Source organism: Gobio gobio, assembly GCF_949357685.1.
Source record: "Gobio gobio genome assembly, chromosome: 24".
In the NCBI taxonomy this organism is placed as follows: Eukaryota; Metazoa; Chordata; class Actinopteri; order Cypriniformes; family Gobionidae; genus Gobio; species Gobio gobio.
In genome coordinates, this window is record NC_137120.1 from 28,151,518 (window position 1) to 28,170,055 (window position 18,538).

Consider the following 18,538-nt stretch of genomic DNA (forward strand, 5'->3'; position numbering starts at 1 on the left):
TTTTTGTCTAATACACAATGACAGCAGCAACATTTCAGCATAGCAGCAATCAAATGTAATACTTTGCACATACATGCACCAACAGTAATACTTGAATGAAATCAGTTAGCATATTTGCTAAACATTTATTTGTTAAAGTGTCTGTCGTAACTGTGCTTATATATAAGACTGCAGCACAAGTTAGTTGCTAACAGGAATGGGAAGACCCAAAGGTTCATCCTCCCGGCACAAAGGGTCTCTTTTGGCTTCCAGCCACCAAGTTGTCATTTCGCCTTTGCCCTGTTTAACAAAGAGTCACAATCAGTAAATCTCCTCTAGTGTATCTTAAACACAATGGCCTGAAGGACAGCATCATACAAAAGAAAGAAAGAGTGGAGCAAGAGCAGAGGTGAGTATTTGCTTGTGCATAATGAACAGACTGCACTTAAGTGAAAACACAAAAGCCAGCTGAGGCCGAGCCCCAATTGGGAGGCACAGCTGAGCTGAGGTCTTGAGTTCAGCCTCTGGGGACCATACACCATCATCTCAGGAAGAAAAACATCAATAGAAGATTGATTTGGTACAAGGACCAGATCAGTTTGTAAAAAAAAAAACCTATTATAAATAATATAAATATTATGATAATAAACACATATTTTTATAATAATTTCATAATGTATAATATAAATTTTTAAAATAATTTCATAATTATTATTAATACAATTAATAAACAATATTAGCAATAAAATATAATAAAATAAATATTTAAAAAAAGAAGTTTTGTATACAAATAATGAGGACAAGTACACAAAAATATATATATATTTAAACTTACTTAATGACTTATTTTTTAGAGACAGTTTATTTTTCCACAACATATATCAGCACATTATAATGATCTTGTCAAGCAGGAATACTACGGAGCACCTAAAGGGACATGGAGATGGGAATATTAGATGGGACAAAAAACGCGAAAAAAAAAAAAGATTTCACAAAATTATGTGATTTATCCACTGAGAAACGTTTGCGTTTTTTTGCAAAACTTTTGTGTTCTCTCACAAAAGTGTTGCGTTCCACTGAGGAACTTTTGCAAAACTTTTGCGTCCTTTCACAAAAGTATCGCGTTCCACAGAGAAACATTTGCGTTTTCATGCTAAACTTTTGCGTTCTCTCACAAAAGTTCCACTGAGAAACTTTTGCATTTTCTTGCTAAACTTTTGCGTTTTCTTGCAAAACTTTTGCGTTTTCTTGCAAAACGATTGCTTTTTTTTTGCAAAACTTTTGCGTTTTCTTGCTAAACTTTTGCATTCTCTCACAAAAGTTTCGCGTTCCACTGAGAAACTTTTGCATTTTCTTGCAAAACATTTGCGTTTTCTAGCAAAACTTTTGCGTTCTCTTGCGTTCTCTCACAAAAATGTGCGTTTTCTTGCTAAACTTTTACATTCTCTCACGAAAGTATCACGTTCCACTGAGAAACTTTTGCATTTTCTTGCAAAACATTTGCGTTTTCTAGCAAAACTTTTTTTCGTTCTTTTGTGTTCTCTCACAAAAATTTGCGTTTGCTTGCTAAACTTTAACATTCTCTCACGAAAGTATCACGTTCCACTGAGCAAAACATTTGCGTTTTCTAGCAAAACATTTGCGTTTTCTAGCAAAACTTTTGCGTTCTTTTGCGTTCTCTCACAAAAGTAGAGAATACTTTTATTCCACTGAGAAACTTTTGCGTTTTCTTGCTAAACTTTTGTGTTCTCTCTCAAAAGTATCGCGTTCCACTGAGAAACCTTTTACGTTCTTCCTTCCTCCCATCTCATCAAGATTCTTGCAAGAATCTTTGAGTTAGCCATGGCAACCAGGGTGAGTGAACTAAATATTTTACCACACTAAATTTACAACAGGCAAAATAATAGCTCTGTGGGTGGCTTCTTTGCGTACACAAACAAGTGCTCTGAACTGACCATCTTACCTTCACATTGAGAGACCCACGACACATCAGCACATAGCCGCCAAGTGTGTGTAGGAGGTCTGCTGTAGAGCCACTGCACTGGATCTTTAAAGCTGTAAGCATCGTAAAAACAACAATAAGAAATTTAAAGGCATGTGGGATGGAAATGACAAGGCCAAAAAAATGGTTTTCAAAAAGTTTTATAATGATCCATAACACTCTAGAGACTTTTAGTAATAATATCACAGTAGGTAGATACAGTAGCTTTAGCTTTTTTTGATCTCCACAGAAGTTTAAAGGTCCCATGGCATGAAATTTTCATTTTATGAGGTATTTCAACATTAATATGAGTTCCCCTAGCCTGAATATTGTCCCCAAGTGGATAGAAATGTTGATCGGTGTAAAACCGAGTTCTGGCTGTCTTTCTCTGCCTTTGAGAAAATGAGAGCCCAGACTAGCCAATCCTGAAGTCTCCTGGTTTGACGTCCAAGCAGGAACAGTTACCTCCCTTTCCTCCACCCAGAGAATCTGGCACGCCCATGCAAACGCTCGAGAGATCATTGTTTGTGAACGAGTGAATGCTGGCAGTTTCTCAGTGTTTGGATGTACAAATGAAAACAGAAGCCTTTTTTCAGTTCCTTCTGATCTGTGATCAGTGATTTCTTATGTGTAGCTAATTATTTATTATTCGTGCACACGCAGCGGCTTCTCTCTCTCCCGACAGAACGGTGTTTTCGTGTTTTCTATCTTGTGAGTCAGTGTTTTTGTACGTCCTCGTCGCGTCTATCTGTTCTTAAATGTGCATACAGTCGGGAGTTTCTGCTCAACATCGGCAGAGCCACATCTTTAGAGATAAACCTCACACACGCCGAAGCTCGGCCTTCAACATCCCCGACCCCCAGTACTGCATCTGGCCCACAGCGGAGGCACCAAACGCGGCGTGAGATTAAGCAGAAGGGGGGTAAGCGTGAGGGTATCCGGCTAGGCTAGCCAGCTTTCCCCACAATAAACTGGATTACATTCGATTACTGCTGTTGTGTCTTTGTTTGCGCTGTGTACTCAATGCGCGTCACTGGCGCTTTTCATATGATTGGAACATATCTAGAAATAATGCTTTAATCAACACTTACTAACTCGTTTATCTCGCTGTAATGGTACATTGCATGTGTTACAAAGTTGGTAGAATAATGATGAAGACGGACTCGGTGTGACTGGGACTCGTGTTTATTCAGAACTCTCAGATACAAACACAATAAACTCGCGCTGACAGACAGCGCTCTCACAACTCAGTAGTTACTATAAATAACTTTGTTAGCAATCGCTCCGTCTCCATGATGTCCGGTTCGCGAATGAATCATTCTTTTGAATCGGTTCTTTTTAGTGAACCGAACCAGTTCACTGAATCGTTCTAAACGGTTCGCGTCTCGAGTCAGCGCTGATCCATAATTTACTAAAGTTACTAACTTTCTGACATGAGTGACAGCCCCTCCGACTAGAAATAAACTAATAACCTGAAGTATATGCGAGTAACTACAACAGTTCACCCTGAACTGAGACATGCTGAGAGAACTGATGAGAAGTGAACTCAGGTCCATCCGTCTCTCTGGCAGCAGCTAGTGCCTCGTAGACCTCGTTAAACCACGCCCCCTCCGCTCATTTCAAATGCAAAGATGTCAGCCAATCACAACAGTGGGCGTTTTTACTGAAGTCTCACAGCAGACACGCCTCTTGAAACAGGGCATTCAGCCACAGGGCAAACAGCAGTATAGAAAAAATGCCTTTTATTTCTAAATTATGACATTTTATGATGTAAAAATCATACTAACAATATAAGTACACCTCAGGAAACACTATAAAATAATAGAAAAATGCCATGCCATGGGACCTTTAAGAAAAGGAAATATTTGGATCAAAACATAACCAAAATTCAGTTTTATCCCTTTATGTCCAATAAAACAGTACTCCAAGACAAATATTTACAAGATTCCATTCACCCGGAAATTCCAGGATCAGTTACTAATTGACGCTGTGTAAACAGCTGTGTTTGCCCAAATACCTTCACTGGTGGACTCCATACGTGATGCAGTGTTAACAGTGTCACCAAATAAGCAGTATCGGGGCATTTTGGTGCCAACCACCCCAGCTACAACGGGGCCTAAGATAACATAAAATACTGTAAATAAAGTTCATAAAATACAGTCTCATCCACAGGACATAGTTTACAATAGTTGTTTAAAATGGTGGCCAGCTTGAAGCTAATTTCAAGGAAAGATGATTAATGGAAGCCATGCTGACCTGAATGAATGCCAGCCCGTATCTTCAGCTGTGTGGTGGGCATGTGTGGGATTTTAAACATGTGACAGACGCTGATCAAGTCCAGCGCCATGCTGGCAATTTCCCCAGCGTGATTGATCCCGTTCTCTTTCGGTACTCCTGAGACTACCATATCTGTGGAGGGAGGGGGTTTTCATTGATTTTTGTGCAATTTGATGCAAATGTGTGACAAACAAAGGAAGCAGGATCTCTGTAACCGCACTCACAAGCATCTCCTATAGTTTCCACTTTGTACACATCATAGTTGTCGATGATGTCATCAAATGTGGTGTAAAGCTTGTTGAGGAAATCCACAACCTGGTGAGGAGTGCTGGAGCCCGAGAGTTGGGTGAAGCCCACTATGTCACTGGCCAAAAGAAACACAAAATAATGTATATTCTTTAATATATCATATCATTATTTATAATATGCTAATAAGTTCAAAAGTTTGGGATCAGTACTTAAAAAAAAAATATATATATATATATATATATAGCATGTAAATATTCAGCATGATGCATTAAATTGTCCAAAAGTAACAGTAAAGAGGTTGCAAAAAAAATGCTATTTCAAATAAATTCTGACTACAATAAAAAAAATTAGGCTGGAAAATTTATTTTAAATTGGAATAATATTTCTGAATATTACTGTATTAACTGTAAATGTAGCAAGCATTATAATGAGCATAGAAGACATTGAACAAGCTTACCAAACCCAAACGTTTGAACAGTATTATATATAACCAAATGTCACTAAGTCACAAGACAAGTCTTATCTTTAAAAGCAAATATTTATTGTTTCAGTCATTAATAGCTTTCATTCTTGCCTGAAATATACAGTGGCGTTGGAGTAAGTCTGGGCCTCTGCTGTGCATCCCTGACGAAGATCATCGGCTACTGGTTTTGGTAACATGCCTAACACGAACATAATCATTTATTATATTTATATATATATATATATTTGTATATACATGTTAATAAATTCACCAGAAATGTCAAGCTGGAAACAGTCACAGCACAAGTTCTTTAAATGTCCAGTAGGTGGAACCATTTGGACAACAGTTCATGTCTTCAAGTTTTTTTGTACACTGTATATACACATTTTGTACACGTATAGACTTCCATACTGTAGAGTAAACGGTCTGTCTTCTGCTTTTCCTGAAGAAGATCCTGTGTTCTCTCAGCTACAATTGTTTCCAAATGTTTACTGTACTTTTCCATCTAGAAAAACAAAACAGTGAAAGTAATTAAATTAAGTAACATAAATAAAAAATAAGACTATTAAAATATTTCTGTGAATTGAAATAAAGCTGAAATGAAATCAAATATAAATTGTATTTAATATATTATCTCTTCATCACGGCACCTGTTAGTGGGTGCGATATATTGGGCAGCACATGAACATTTTGTCCTCAAAGTTGATGTGTTAGAAGCAGGAAAAATTAGCAAGCGGAAGGATTTGAGTGAGTTTGACATGGGCCAAATTGTGATGGTTAGACGACTGGGTCAGAGCATCTCCGAAACTGCAGCTCTTGTGGGGTGTTCCCGGTCTGCAGTGGTCAGTATCTATCAAAAGTGGTCCAAGGAAGGAACAGTGGAGAACCGGCGACAGGGTCATGGGCGGCCCAGGCTCATTGATGCACGTGGGGAGCGAAGGCTGGCCCGTGTGGTCCGATCAAACAGACGAGCTACTGTAGCTCAAATTGCTCAAGAAGTTTATGCTGGCTCTGATAGAAAGGTGTCAATAATAATGAATAATTACCTGGGGAACACATGGCACCAGGATGCACTATGGGAAGAAGGTAAGCTGGCGGAGGCAGTGTGATGCCTTGGGCAATGTTCTGCTGGGAAACCTTGGTCCGCCATCTATGTGGATGTTACTTTGACACGTACCACCTAGCTAAGTATTGTTGCAGACCATGTACACCCTTTCATGGAAACGGTATTCCCTGGGGTTGTGGCCTCTTTCAGCAGGATAATGGACCCTGCCACGCAAAAATGGTTCAGGAATGGCTTGAGGAGAACAAAGTTTGAGGTAGTAGATCCTCCAACTTCCCCAGATCTCAATCCAATCGAGCATCTGTGGCAACTGTGTTGAACAAATAAGTCCGATCCATGGAGGCCCCACCTCGCAACTTACAGGAATGAAAGGATCTGCTGCTAACATCTTGGTGCCAGATACCACAGCACACCTTCAGGGGTCTAGTGGAGTCCATGTCTCAGGTCAGGGCTGTTTTGACAGCAAAAGGGTGATCAACACGATATTAGGAATGTATGGTGTATGTATATATACATATTTATACACGCGAGGGACTAAAAAAACTGTATTAACTGTATTATTTGAATAACTGGAATAAAACTTGAAAGACTTGACTAGACAAGATACATACCAGGTTCATCATCATATCCACAGGGCTGACCTTGTGCGGGTTCATTTTATCTAGAATCTTTTTCACCTGCTCAAACGTCGGCCTCACGGTGACATTTTGGGACCAGCATCTCTTTATCAGCTGCAAGAAATTTGACTATGAACACTGAGTGCTTTTCATTTCTCCAGTTATCTAATCAAAAGAAAACCTTCAAAGTAAATGCTCTTCAACAAAACATGCCAGTAAAGGAAATGTCCTTAAGTAAATAGCGTTCAAGTGCGATGCATCAGTTACGTCAATACAAACCTCACAGTAATCATCTGGATCTGGGCAATCGCTGTCTGATTTCCCAGCTTCCAGTTTGGGGAGCGATGGGCGCCACATGACATCAAGCTTCACTGAATCTGCCTGTTCCTGCTCATGTGACAATAATTGCACTTCTCATCATCACTTCTTATGCAAAAAACTGTGTAAAACCCCAAAACCTTCCTGATCCTTGTTTACTTACTGAAATGAGGTCACTTCGAGTGGCAATTTCCACCAAAATAATAGAGTAGCTTGAGATACGGGAAGGAAAGACCAATGTTTATTTTATGCTTCTGAGAGACTGTGTTGTGTGCAGCTCTGAGATGCATCTTTAATATAAAAAAGCATTTGCATGTGTACAAAGATAAATAAATAAAAACAGGGTCATAACTGTTCTGCATTTATTAATTCATATCTTTTGTTTGTGTTTGTTTGTCACAATTGAACAGAGAAATGTTTTATTTAAAAAAAGTTCTAGATGTTTAAACTCACTTAAAGATATTCCAAATATGTATTTGTTTGATAAATCCTTAAATATCACAATTTAAAAGGGTGGTTAAAAATACATTTCTCCTACCTGTACACATCAGCTGTGGCTGTGAAACTACTGCTGATTCTCAGAAGAACTTCAGGGGCGCAGTAAATGTGATAGACATTTTGACATTGGAAATTGGTACTCATGTCCTCAAAGTCCTCCTTTCGGTAGGCCATCAGCCCGTAATCTGTGTCATTAAATGTCTTGTATGTCTTCATAATCGAATTCATTCTTCACATGTGTTGTAATATGCGTAAGAAATGCACCTCTAGAAAATCTAGAATGACTTACCTGATATTTTGCAGACCCACCGGTCGTCAATCACACAGTTACGTGAATGAAGGCGGCCGTGAAATACTTTGTGCTGGTGTAGATAAGCCATCCCTCGGGCAATATCAATAGCAAAAGACAATCTGTGAACAAAAGTGTTCATTTATAAAGTTCCATCATGGAACTTCTAAAGAGCTTTCCCACAATGCCACTTGACATATTTACCGAAAACCCCAGTTAATGGGGACGTCCTCGTTCAACAGCACGTCTGCCAGGCTTCCCTTTGGACAGTACTCTGTGATAATGCTCACGAAAGGAACTTCAATGCAGCCTCCAATGAACTTGGAGAGGTTTGGGTGATCAAGCTCCCTGGGTAAAGAAAAGAAGAAGAAAAAACCTTTGGGAAAAATCTTAATTTAGATGTTAAAATCTAACACATGAATTTAACCAATTACAAATCTGTAACTCTACTCACACTGGTTAATGTTATTTCCAATATGTGTGGCTACAGCTACTCACCTGACCTCTTTGACTTCTTTTCTGATTGTTTTAGTCAGGGTGAAGTGTTTCTTCTGGATGTGTTTTACAGCTACAATCCTTCCATCACTGGAATAAAAAAAAAGACAACACAACAAAACAAAACAAAATCATCAAAACAAAGACAATACAATAAAACAAAAACAAAACATTCATTAGTAGAGAAAAAAAAAATCATTAGTAGAGATACCCAAGAGGCAGTATCACTGGCAAACACTTACTAGATGCCGGCTTGAATGAAGCGTGGTTTAAAGTTGGCGTTCACTGCAGTGCAGACCGTCACATCTGTAACTCTACTCACACTGGAGTTCCTCTTTCCTGTCTGAAGACTTGTTGTGCTACAAAAACCTGTGTAGCACAATTTACCTGTAAGGCCCCAAAAAAGTTTCACTTTTATTTAGGGAAAATGTGATGCATTTTGGAGCGAAACAGGATGTTCAGTAAGAAAAATTATTAAATTATAATTGACTTGAAATTATGTAAATTGCTGTCTCATGTTTAATTAATAAAACATTGATGTTGTATGTAATTATATATATATATATATATTGCAATCAAAATTATTCAACCCAGTTGCAATCAAAATGATTCAATAATTTACAAATGTAGGCTTTTCTAAAGATACAGAGTTAAAAATTGTATTTATAACAGTTCAGTGGCAAATTAAAAGTGATAATTAGACATCCTGTTATGCAGAAGACTTCTTGAATAATCAGAGTTTTTCCTTATTGAAAATAAGGTATTTTCACCAAATATCCTGTTGGAATTGACTTGTTAAAGGGTTAGTTCACCCAAAAATGAAAATTCTGTCATTAATTACTCACCCTCATGTCGTTCGACACCCGTAAGACCTCCGTTCATATTCGGAACACAAATGAAGATATTTTTGTTGAAAGCTGATGGCTGAGAAAGGCTTCAGATAGGCCTCCATTGGCCTTCAGTACATTTACACTCCCAAGACCCATAAAAGGCACTTAAAACGTAGTTAAAAAAGTCCATCTCACCACAGTGACTCTACAATAATTTTACGATGTGACGACAATCATTTTTGTGTGCAAAAAAAAAATCAAAATAACACCTTTATCCAACTTGTTCTTGTCTTCCGTGTGTGCCTCCACGACGCATGCGCGAGAATATGACGCAGATCCGGCATTCGGACACATGACCCAGAAGCGATTTGTTTACAAGCAGAGGAAGACGCGCGTGTCTAAGCTGTTGAATTCTACATTGATCGTGCTTTAGGTCTCGGCGTAGTTCTCAAAATGTGGTTAGAGTGTGCATTTCATGGATTCCCGAACCCCGGCGCTACGTCATATTCTCACGCATGCGTCGTGGAGGCACACACGGAAGACAAGAACAAGTTGAATAAAGGTGTCATTTTGATTTTTTTTTTGCGCACAAAAACTATTGTCGTCGCATTGTAAAATTATTGTAGTCACTGTGGTGAGATTTTTAGACTACGTTTTAATTGCCTTTTATGGATCTTGGAAGTGTGAATGTACTGAATGCCAATGGAGGCCTATCTGAAGCCTTTCTCAGCCATCAGCTTTCAACAAAAATATCTTCATTTGTGTTCCGAATATGAACGGAGGTCTTACGGGTGTCGAACGACATGAGGGTGAGTAATTAATGACAGAATTTTCATTTTTGGGTGAACTAACCCTTTAATAAAGAAATGTGATAAAAAAAAACCTGTTGTCTGTGTTCATTTTGCTTAATATATTTATGTTTTTAGTCATTTTTGTGTTTTGGGACAGTGAGAAATAAACAATTTTTACTACAATTAAAAATATTTAATTGGACCAAATTCACAGTTTCACTGTAAAACATTTCTCCAATTCAAAATTTTCTAGTGACCGATCACATCTAAATTTTTTAGTTGGCCAAATTGAATTTCTGTGAATTAAATTGTATCAATTCACAGAAATTCAATTTGGCCAACTGGAAAATTTAGATGTGATCGGTCACTAGAAAATTTTGAATTGGAGAGGCCTTACATTTTTTACAGAGTATATATAAATGTAATGCTATATAAATGTAATGCTTTTGAGTTACAGGATTTTTTTGTAATACAGCTATATGCTGGGTTAAAAACAACCCGAGTTCGGTTGAAAATGGACACACCCAGCAATTGGGTTGTTTTAAGTGAATGGGTTGTTTTAAATGTTTGCTTAAAACAACCCAATCGTTTAAAACAACCCAAATGCAGGTTTTTCCATTTTTAATGATTCAACCCACAACACTGCTGTATTTAAGTCACTTATTTGTATGGTATGGTACACAATTGTTAAAACACAGTTAAGCCTTTGGAAACTCTATAACAAAACTGAATTAGGCGCTTGTGCTGTTACACATACATTTAACCCATGCATGTGCTAAAGTTACGGCCAAATACGGCCAAGTCAAAAGAGCTCTTACAAAAGCTATAGAGAACAAATTGTTTTCTTACATTAGAAAGTCTATGGCTCCAAAAGATTTCCAAAACACTAAACATTCCTAGAGACAAAGCTGACAGCCTTATTCATACGTTTAAACTGGTTTGTTGTACCAGAAAACCATTGATGGTTTTGAAGAAAAAGCACAATATCATGAAGAGGAATAAAATGTTTGATCAGAGCAACTGGAAAAAAAAAACTCAATTTACTGCCAAAGACTTGCAAGATAACCTGATGGAAGGAGGAAAAAACATTTCAATGCAGAGTAGAAGAAGAACACGGGACAAGCATGGCCTTCATGTTGGGACATCTTGCCGAATGCCACTCTTGACCAAGATGAACATAAAAGCCAGACTTAAATATGCTAAAATTAATTTGGATAGACATGTTGAGTTCTTGAAGAATGTTTTATGGAGTGATGTGACCACACTGGAACTTTTTGGACTTTTTTGGTCTGGAGCAAAAAAACTTATGAGCAGAAGAACAGTATCTCATGGTCAAACAGGGTTCTTTATATGGGGGTGCTTTGCTGTTGCAGGAAGTGAAACTCTTGACTGTGTGAAGGACATCATGAATTCTTTGGAGTATCGAGCCATTTTTTTTTTGCATTCCTCATCAACTTTACGTTCTCAAAACCACTCAAATGTGTATTAAACACGTTCTATAATAGTTTACTGATACCTTTGTGGAATTATTTTCATAAAATGTTGTTCTTGGAAGCAAAATGTCAAGGCGGTTGAATCATTTTAATTGCAACTGTTTATTTGGAAGTAACACATTTAAAGTCACAGGATGAGTCTTAAAACTCTTACCAAAAATGATATTATTGTAGTTGATGATCCAGCTCTCATCCCAAAACATTTTCTGTTTTTGGTACTGTAGCCACTAGGAAAAATGTATAATTTTAAACATTCATAATGGGACAGAACAATACATATGGTTTGTAGCAAACTGTACAACATATCTTCACATTAGTGCATAAAAACATAGATCCGCATTCACTATTTGTATTCCCTAATGGTCTGGTGGTAGAAGTTTTGTAAAGCTTGTATTATGTATGTATATGTGTATTTTATTTATTTATTTTACTCGTTAAAATGAAATATGTTCATCAATTATTGTATACCAAGAGCAGGGACACGTTTGTGTGCATTTTGTTAGTGTTTCGCCAGAAAGAATAGAGTCTGTCAACGGCATTAACAGGTTTTTCAGCAGGTCAGACTGTTACGCCTACACTGACATCTTATGTAGTGACCATAGACTGTAAAAAAAAGATGGATGATGCGACTTCACTCTCTTCCGTTGAAGCAAGTGAAGCCGCCAGTGTCCAAATATGGCGCTGACATCTTGGCAACTTGGAGCCAGAGTCTGCGCAGTAGTGAGTGCGAAGTGGAGCCGCGATATCACGTTCCCGCCCACACTCCCACCTCCCACACTTCGCTCAGAGAAGCTGTCAATCATAACGTCACACCCCCGCTTTTATAGCATCAAATAACTAACTAAAACCAAACTTATTTAAAGAACAAACACTTGAACTAACAACAGCGTAATTTAAAACTGCCTAAAATGACAAAAAACAACTTTGGAAAAAAATGTATTTGAAGTGTAGTTTGATTGTTACGGAGCCCGGCACGTCACCTATAGGAGAAAAAAAAACAATCCGTTCCGGCGGTTTTGCAATCCGTTCCCTCAGTTTGTAAACCGTGATCACGAATTCTTAAACTGTTCCCTCGGTTTAACAAATCGTGGCCACGGATTAATAAACCGTACCCACGAATTTCCAATCCGTGCGCTCAGATTTTGCAAACCGTACCCTCGGTTTTTAAATCCGTTCCCACAAATTCATAATCCGTGCGCACGCTTTAACAATCCGTGCGCACGGGTTTGTAAAAACTTTACTCACAGATTCATTTTAGAAGAAGAACATTAAACTCCCAGGTAGCCTACGTGTTAACGAATCTTATTGTTTTATTGTGTATTATTCATCAAATTATATTAACTGCAGTGATTCTCTATAAACGGGTGGCGGAATACAACGATTTAATAAGAATTATGTGCGTCAAAATCTTGTTTAACTGTAATAACCTTAGCACTTATTATTATTGCCTAATAAACCTTGCATTGTGTATGACTGACTTTTAATTTATTTGTTCCTGTTTTCTTCTTCTAAATGCATGTAGCCTAAATGCAAAAATATGCACCACACACCCTCTTCCTGATTAAAAAATATATATCCGGGATAAATATATAAAAATGTTTCTCTTCAAACTATGCAGAACAATAATAATTAATAATTTATTCGACATATAAAAAATATAAACATAAGAATCACTGCCGCCCCATGAACGTCGCTGTGCCTTGCAGAGCCGTGACTTATGGCGGACCCTGGTGCAGCCACAAATATCATAACTAGCCTAGGCCTACTGTAATTAAGACATATATTCAAAGAATGTATCAAAAACAGAAAGACGGGCTTAGACTACTCAAAGGCCGCATAAACAGGCCAGTGGGTTCGTACGTACGTCAATACATTCCCAACGATATTGGTTTGCTTCTTATTTATTAAATATACAGCCATTTAGTGGATGAAACCTTGATCAAAATTAAAATACAATTTATAGAAAACGAAATTCACTTTAAAGAAATTATTTCTGCAAAACAACACTCAATAAAAATCATGCCTGACCCCACTCCATGTCTCCGGACATATTGCGAGTCTTATATCTTACTCATGCAGCTCACTTTTCATCATCAACATGTGAAATTAAAACAATAATATAATAGGCTAATATTTAAACATATAGCCTATCTAAATAGCTACGTTTTGCATGTAGCCTACTCCACTCCAAACGCTTCAAAAATGTATTTTGTTTATTAAACGCAAAGTTTTTAATTTCAAATTTAATTTCTAAATTCAGTTCATATTTCCAACAAACGAAATTCCGAGCCAAAATAACTAAGTGGTACAAAAAACTGCAAAAATGATAAATATTAAAGAATTCGCGGGCGCTTTCGTCAACATGATAGGCTATAAGACACGCAATATGTCTGGAGACATGAGTGGGGTCAGACATGATTTTTATTGAGTGTTGTTTTGCAGAAATACATTTCTTTAAAGTGAATTTCGTTTTCTATAAATTTGTATTTTAATTGGTATTAAAATGTATTTTGATCAAGGTTTCATAAACTAATTGCCTATAGCCTATATTTAATAAATAAGAAGCTAAATAAGAACACCGGGAATTCGGATTAACGTGCATAATGAACCCACTGGCCTGTTTCCGTGGCCTTTGAGTAAGACTGAAAGCATCTTTCTTTTTAATACATTTCTAGAATATATGTATTACAGTAGGCTATAACATTCAATATATTACATAAACATTTCTAAAACTGTCAAAATATTTTTTTTAAATAAAGCATTCATTAATTATTTTATTATAAACATACTGTTTTAATTGCACTCATTTATAATATTCATTAAAAATAAGTGATAAATAAATACATTTTAAAAAATCAATACAATAAATAATAATAATTTTGTTTGTTATTATTATTATTATAATTATTATTTGCCTATTGTTGCATTTAGGCTACATGCATTTAGAAGAAGAAAAGAGGAACAACGAAATTAAAAGTCAGTCATACACAATGCAAGGTTTATTAGGCAATAATAATAAAGTGCTAAGATTAGTACAGTTAAACAAGATTTTGACGCACATAATTCTTATTAAATCGTTGTATTCCGCCACCCGTTTATAGAGAATCACTGCAGTTAATATAATTTGATGAATAATACACAATAAAACAATAAGATTCGTTAACACGTAGGCTACCTGGGAGTTTGCTGTTCTTCTTCTAAAACGAATCTGTGAGTAAAGTTTTTACAAACCCGTGCGCACGGATTGTTAAAGCGTGCGCACGGATTATGAATTTGTGGGAACGGATTTAAAAACCGAGGGTACGGTTTGCAAAATCTGAGCGCACGGATTGGAAATTCGTGGGTACGGTTTATTAATCCGTGGCCACGATTTGTTAAACCGAGGGAACAGTTTAAGAATTCGTGATCACGGTTTATAAACTGAGGGAACGGATTGCAAAACCGCCGGCACGGATTGTTTTTTTTTCTCCTATAGGTGACGTGCCGGGCTCCGTAGATTGTTTAGTCTGTCTATGTCCAATTACATTACCCGGAGAGGGCGGGGTTTATGACCTTTTCTGCATCCAGTCACTGGGGGTCGATCGAGACGCTTTGGCTTCACTTTTCAGAACCCGTATGGCACACTTTTTAGTGACGCACCAGCCTGACACACTGCCGCATAAACCTTACCCACGAGGCTAGGTGTAACTTTAGAGGAACGTGAGTGTACTCAAAAGGGAATACAATACTTTTTGTGAGAGAATGCAAAAGTTTTGTGAGCAAATACAAAGCGTTTTTGGGGGAACTCAATACTTTTTGTGAGAGAATTAAAAAGTTTTGTTAGCCAATTACAAGCATTTTGAGGGAACACAATGCTTTTTGTGAGAATGGCTAAGGGGAATGCAACAATTTTGCAAGTTAACGCAAAACCATTGACCATTCTCCAATGTCATATTTTCCCATCACCATGTCCCTTTAGGGGCTCCGTAAGAATGTAAGTGGTGCTTCCGTGTGAAATATTTGCATATAATAGGGTATAGTTGGTGGTTGCTAGGGCATTGCTAAGGTATTCTGACTAGTTTTAAGCATGTTACAGGGGTGTTGATTATTTGGCCAAGTCAAAAGAGTCTCTATTTTATCTATTCCTTCCTTCAGTGTCAATTTTTGTTTTTTTTTTGGACTGGGTTTCTTAAATAAGCAAATATTTGTCAAGCATTGAACCAGCATTCTCACCACCAACGTTAAGAAGAAACCACTGCAGAACAAGGCAACAGGAAGCCCAATGGCCACTTTGATGGATGCCGGCATAGGACAAACACCACAGTCAGCGGGACACGTCAGACAGCTCTCTTCCAGCTCACAGGTGCCGTCTCCACACACTGACACACATGCACAAATGAAAGTGCACATATACATCCCTAGACAAAACTTACCTTTGTTTTAATAGGACACAAATGGATCATATTAGAATATGTCAACACCTATCCTTACTTAAACACTTTGCTTTAGGTGTATGTGACATATATATCCTTGATGTACCAGTTGTTTAAAGACATCTTTTCCGTAAATGCCAAAAGCAAGTTATACTAACCTTGAGCGCTGACTACTAGCACCTTGGACTCTAATGCTGCATGCATCTGTCCCACTTTGATATGAGCAATGACCGATGTAACTCCTAAATGGACCAGCACCACCTGTGTAAAATAATTCAAATTCCCATAAAATAAAATGACACTCTCCTATATTTATATAGCTTTGTTTGTAACCTTTGATGTCCAGAGCAGTTGGCTCATCTTGCCAGCTTTAGATACCGTGTGGGTTACAATTTCGCCATCGTCTGGAATCCAGGGACCACAAATCCCTCCGCCTCTCTAAACAGACAAAATGTAATCGCCTGAGTGTTTAAAGGTTTAATGGGATGTGGAGCAATCAAGGCTAATATTGACTGTCAAACATCATGCACAAATCATAATGACAGTTTACCACACTGTACAATTAATGGCACCGGTTTGAGTAGATCCTGAATAAGTGCTCATCAAGGTTGGCCCACTTCCCATTGATGAGCGTCCACCCCTTCCAGCACTTTCTCACACACACACACACACACACACACACACACACACACACACACACACACACACACACACACACACACACACACACACACACACACACACGCTAAATATAAATTTTATATATTATATCAAGTTTATCAAATATACACTACTGTTAAATTATTCATATTTTTACTCAGCAAGGATGCATTAAATTAGCATGTTAAAAAAAATCCCATAAAAAATATCAGAGCACAACTGTTTTCAACATTGATAATAAGAAGAAATATTGTATTAATATTCATTAGCATATTAGAATTATTTCTGAAGGATCATGTGACACTGAATAATGGAGTAATGATGCTGAAAACTCAGCTTTGATCACAGGAATAAATTACATTTTAAAATATATTAAAATGGTTATTTTAATTGTAATAATATTTCACAGCATTTCTGTTTTTTGATCAAATGCCTTGGCGAACATAAGACAATTTTTTTCCAAACATAAATCTCACCAACCCCAAACTTTTGAACAGCTAATAAAAAATAAAAAAATATGTTAATCTTATTTTAATGTTATTTTTTATTTAAGTAATAATTCTGACTTATTCATTTTAATTTAATAAGTCTAATGGAAATGCATTTTTGAAATACAATAACAATATGATATCTGTAAAAAAAAATGTATAAATGTTTTCCCTAAGGTAGGTAGGCTTGAAACTCACACACACGCTCATACATGTAACCTCCACAGGGCATTATGGAAATTGGTCTACATATTGAAAAACTATAATTTTGTGGCCTCGGATATCATGCCAAAAATGTGCCATGTGTAGTCGACTTTTTATTTCAAAGATTTCAGCGCCAGTGTGACTAAATCAAAGAAGCGCTTGCTGTATTTACGCCAACCATAATGATAATGACCATGAGTGCAAGAGGACAGGAGTGAATGTTGGCATGATACACGCAGCAGTTTTCTCCATTGGCGTTGTTCCAGTTCGCGGGACATTCGTGCTCAAGGCAGAATCTTTTGGCCTCTGAGGCATTACTGTGGGAGAAATGGAAGTGTATAGTGTAAACCTACATTCATTGTGAGCATTACATTCAAGAAAACCTCAATGCTCAATGCGACAACAAACAGTTCAATGGACTAAAAATGGTTTCTCAACATAATAGAGCACATTTGAGAAGGCCGGCATTGTGAGTCGCGCTCACCTGAACTGGAAAATCTTGTTTTTAACGGCATATTCATAAAAGGAATCTGTGGCAGTGACAGAATAGGTAACGTTGAACTCCTCCCCATCTGTGACCTTCTCTGGTGGACGTTGAACCCAAGCCATTTCTAAGCCTTTGAAAACATGTGGGTGTGAAGTGTTTAAGGAGGCTTATATATCCAAGTGATCTAGCAAAGCAAATGTTTATCTTCTTGTATTAAGAGACGGTATATACACAGAGTTGAATCCACTTTCAAGTGAACGGCACTTATTTTGTTGGCCTACTGATTAGAAACTTCCTTTAAGTTGTTGGTTTGTAAATTCAAGGTCTCGTCTCCAATTCTTAAAGGGACAGTTCATCAAAAACGAACGAATGAATCATTCAGGCTGGTTTTTGTGAACTTGATCAATGATTCACTGAAAATATCTGTTAATGATTTGTTCGTGAGCTTGGGCATATTTTTGAATATATGAGTAGTACAAAAGTCATACTGGTTTAGTTTGGTGTTAGGATGATGACAAAAATGTCATTTTTAGGTGAACTGTCTCTTTAAGGAATTACCAGCTACAATGAAGGAAGTCCAGCTAATTAGACTCATTAAATTAAAAAGAAGCACTTACCGCCACAGCTAATCATGTTGTAATCATTCGGCTCAACTATGGGCCAGCAATCATATTCAGTGTTGTCCAGGTCATGCCATCCTTCAACAGTCAGAATCTGAAACCATTTCATAACCGTTGGTGTTTTTATCCATGATAAGTAGGATTGTTTAGTCCTCAGTCTAATATTCAAACTGCATACTTTTGAATGTAATATTGCTAAATTTGATACACAAAAGTTAGCAATAGTGTTGGCAATAATGTTAGCATAACTTTGTCATGTTGATTGAATTAAATTAAATTAAATTAAATTAAATTAAATTAAATTAAATTAAATTAAATTAAATT

General features: G+C 37.1%; 1 protein-coding gene across 1 annotated transcript; it reads right to left on the bottom strand.

Annotated features, from left to right (window-relative positions):
* Positions 1 to 180: 180 nt before the first annotated feature.
* LOC307120178 (atrial natriuretic peptide receptor 2-like) lies at positions 181 to 17,716 on the bottom strand (the record flags this gene model as incomplete). The annotated part of the gene is made up of 18 exons (XM_079807064.1): positions 181 to 279; positions 1,943 to 2,034; positions 3,978 to 4,076; positions 4,217 to 4,369; positions 4,462 to 4,601; positions 5,061 to 5,148; positions 5,361 to 5,454; positions 6,624 to 6,743; positions 6,909 to 7,016; positions 7,111 to 7,159; positions 7,486 to 7,630; positions 7,735 to 7,856; positions 7,939 to 8,082; positions 8,233 to 8,319; positions 8,472 to 8,616; positions 15,914 to 16,016; positions 17,286 to 17,424; positions 17,592 to 17,716. The coding sequence occupies 18 exons, from the start codon at positions 17,714 to 17,716 to the stop codon at positions 181 to 183; spliced, it is 2,052 nt and encodes a 683-aa protein (XP_079663190.1).
* Between the last annotated feature and the right edge of the window lie 822 nt (positions 17,717 to 18,538).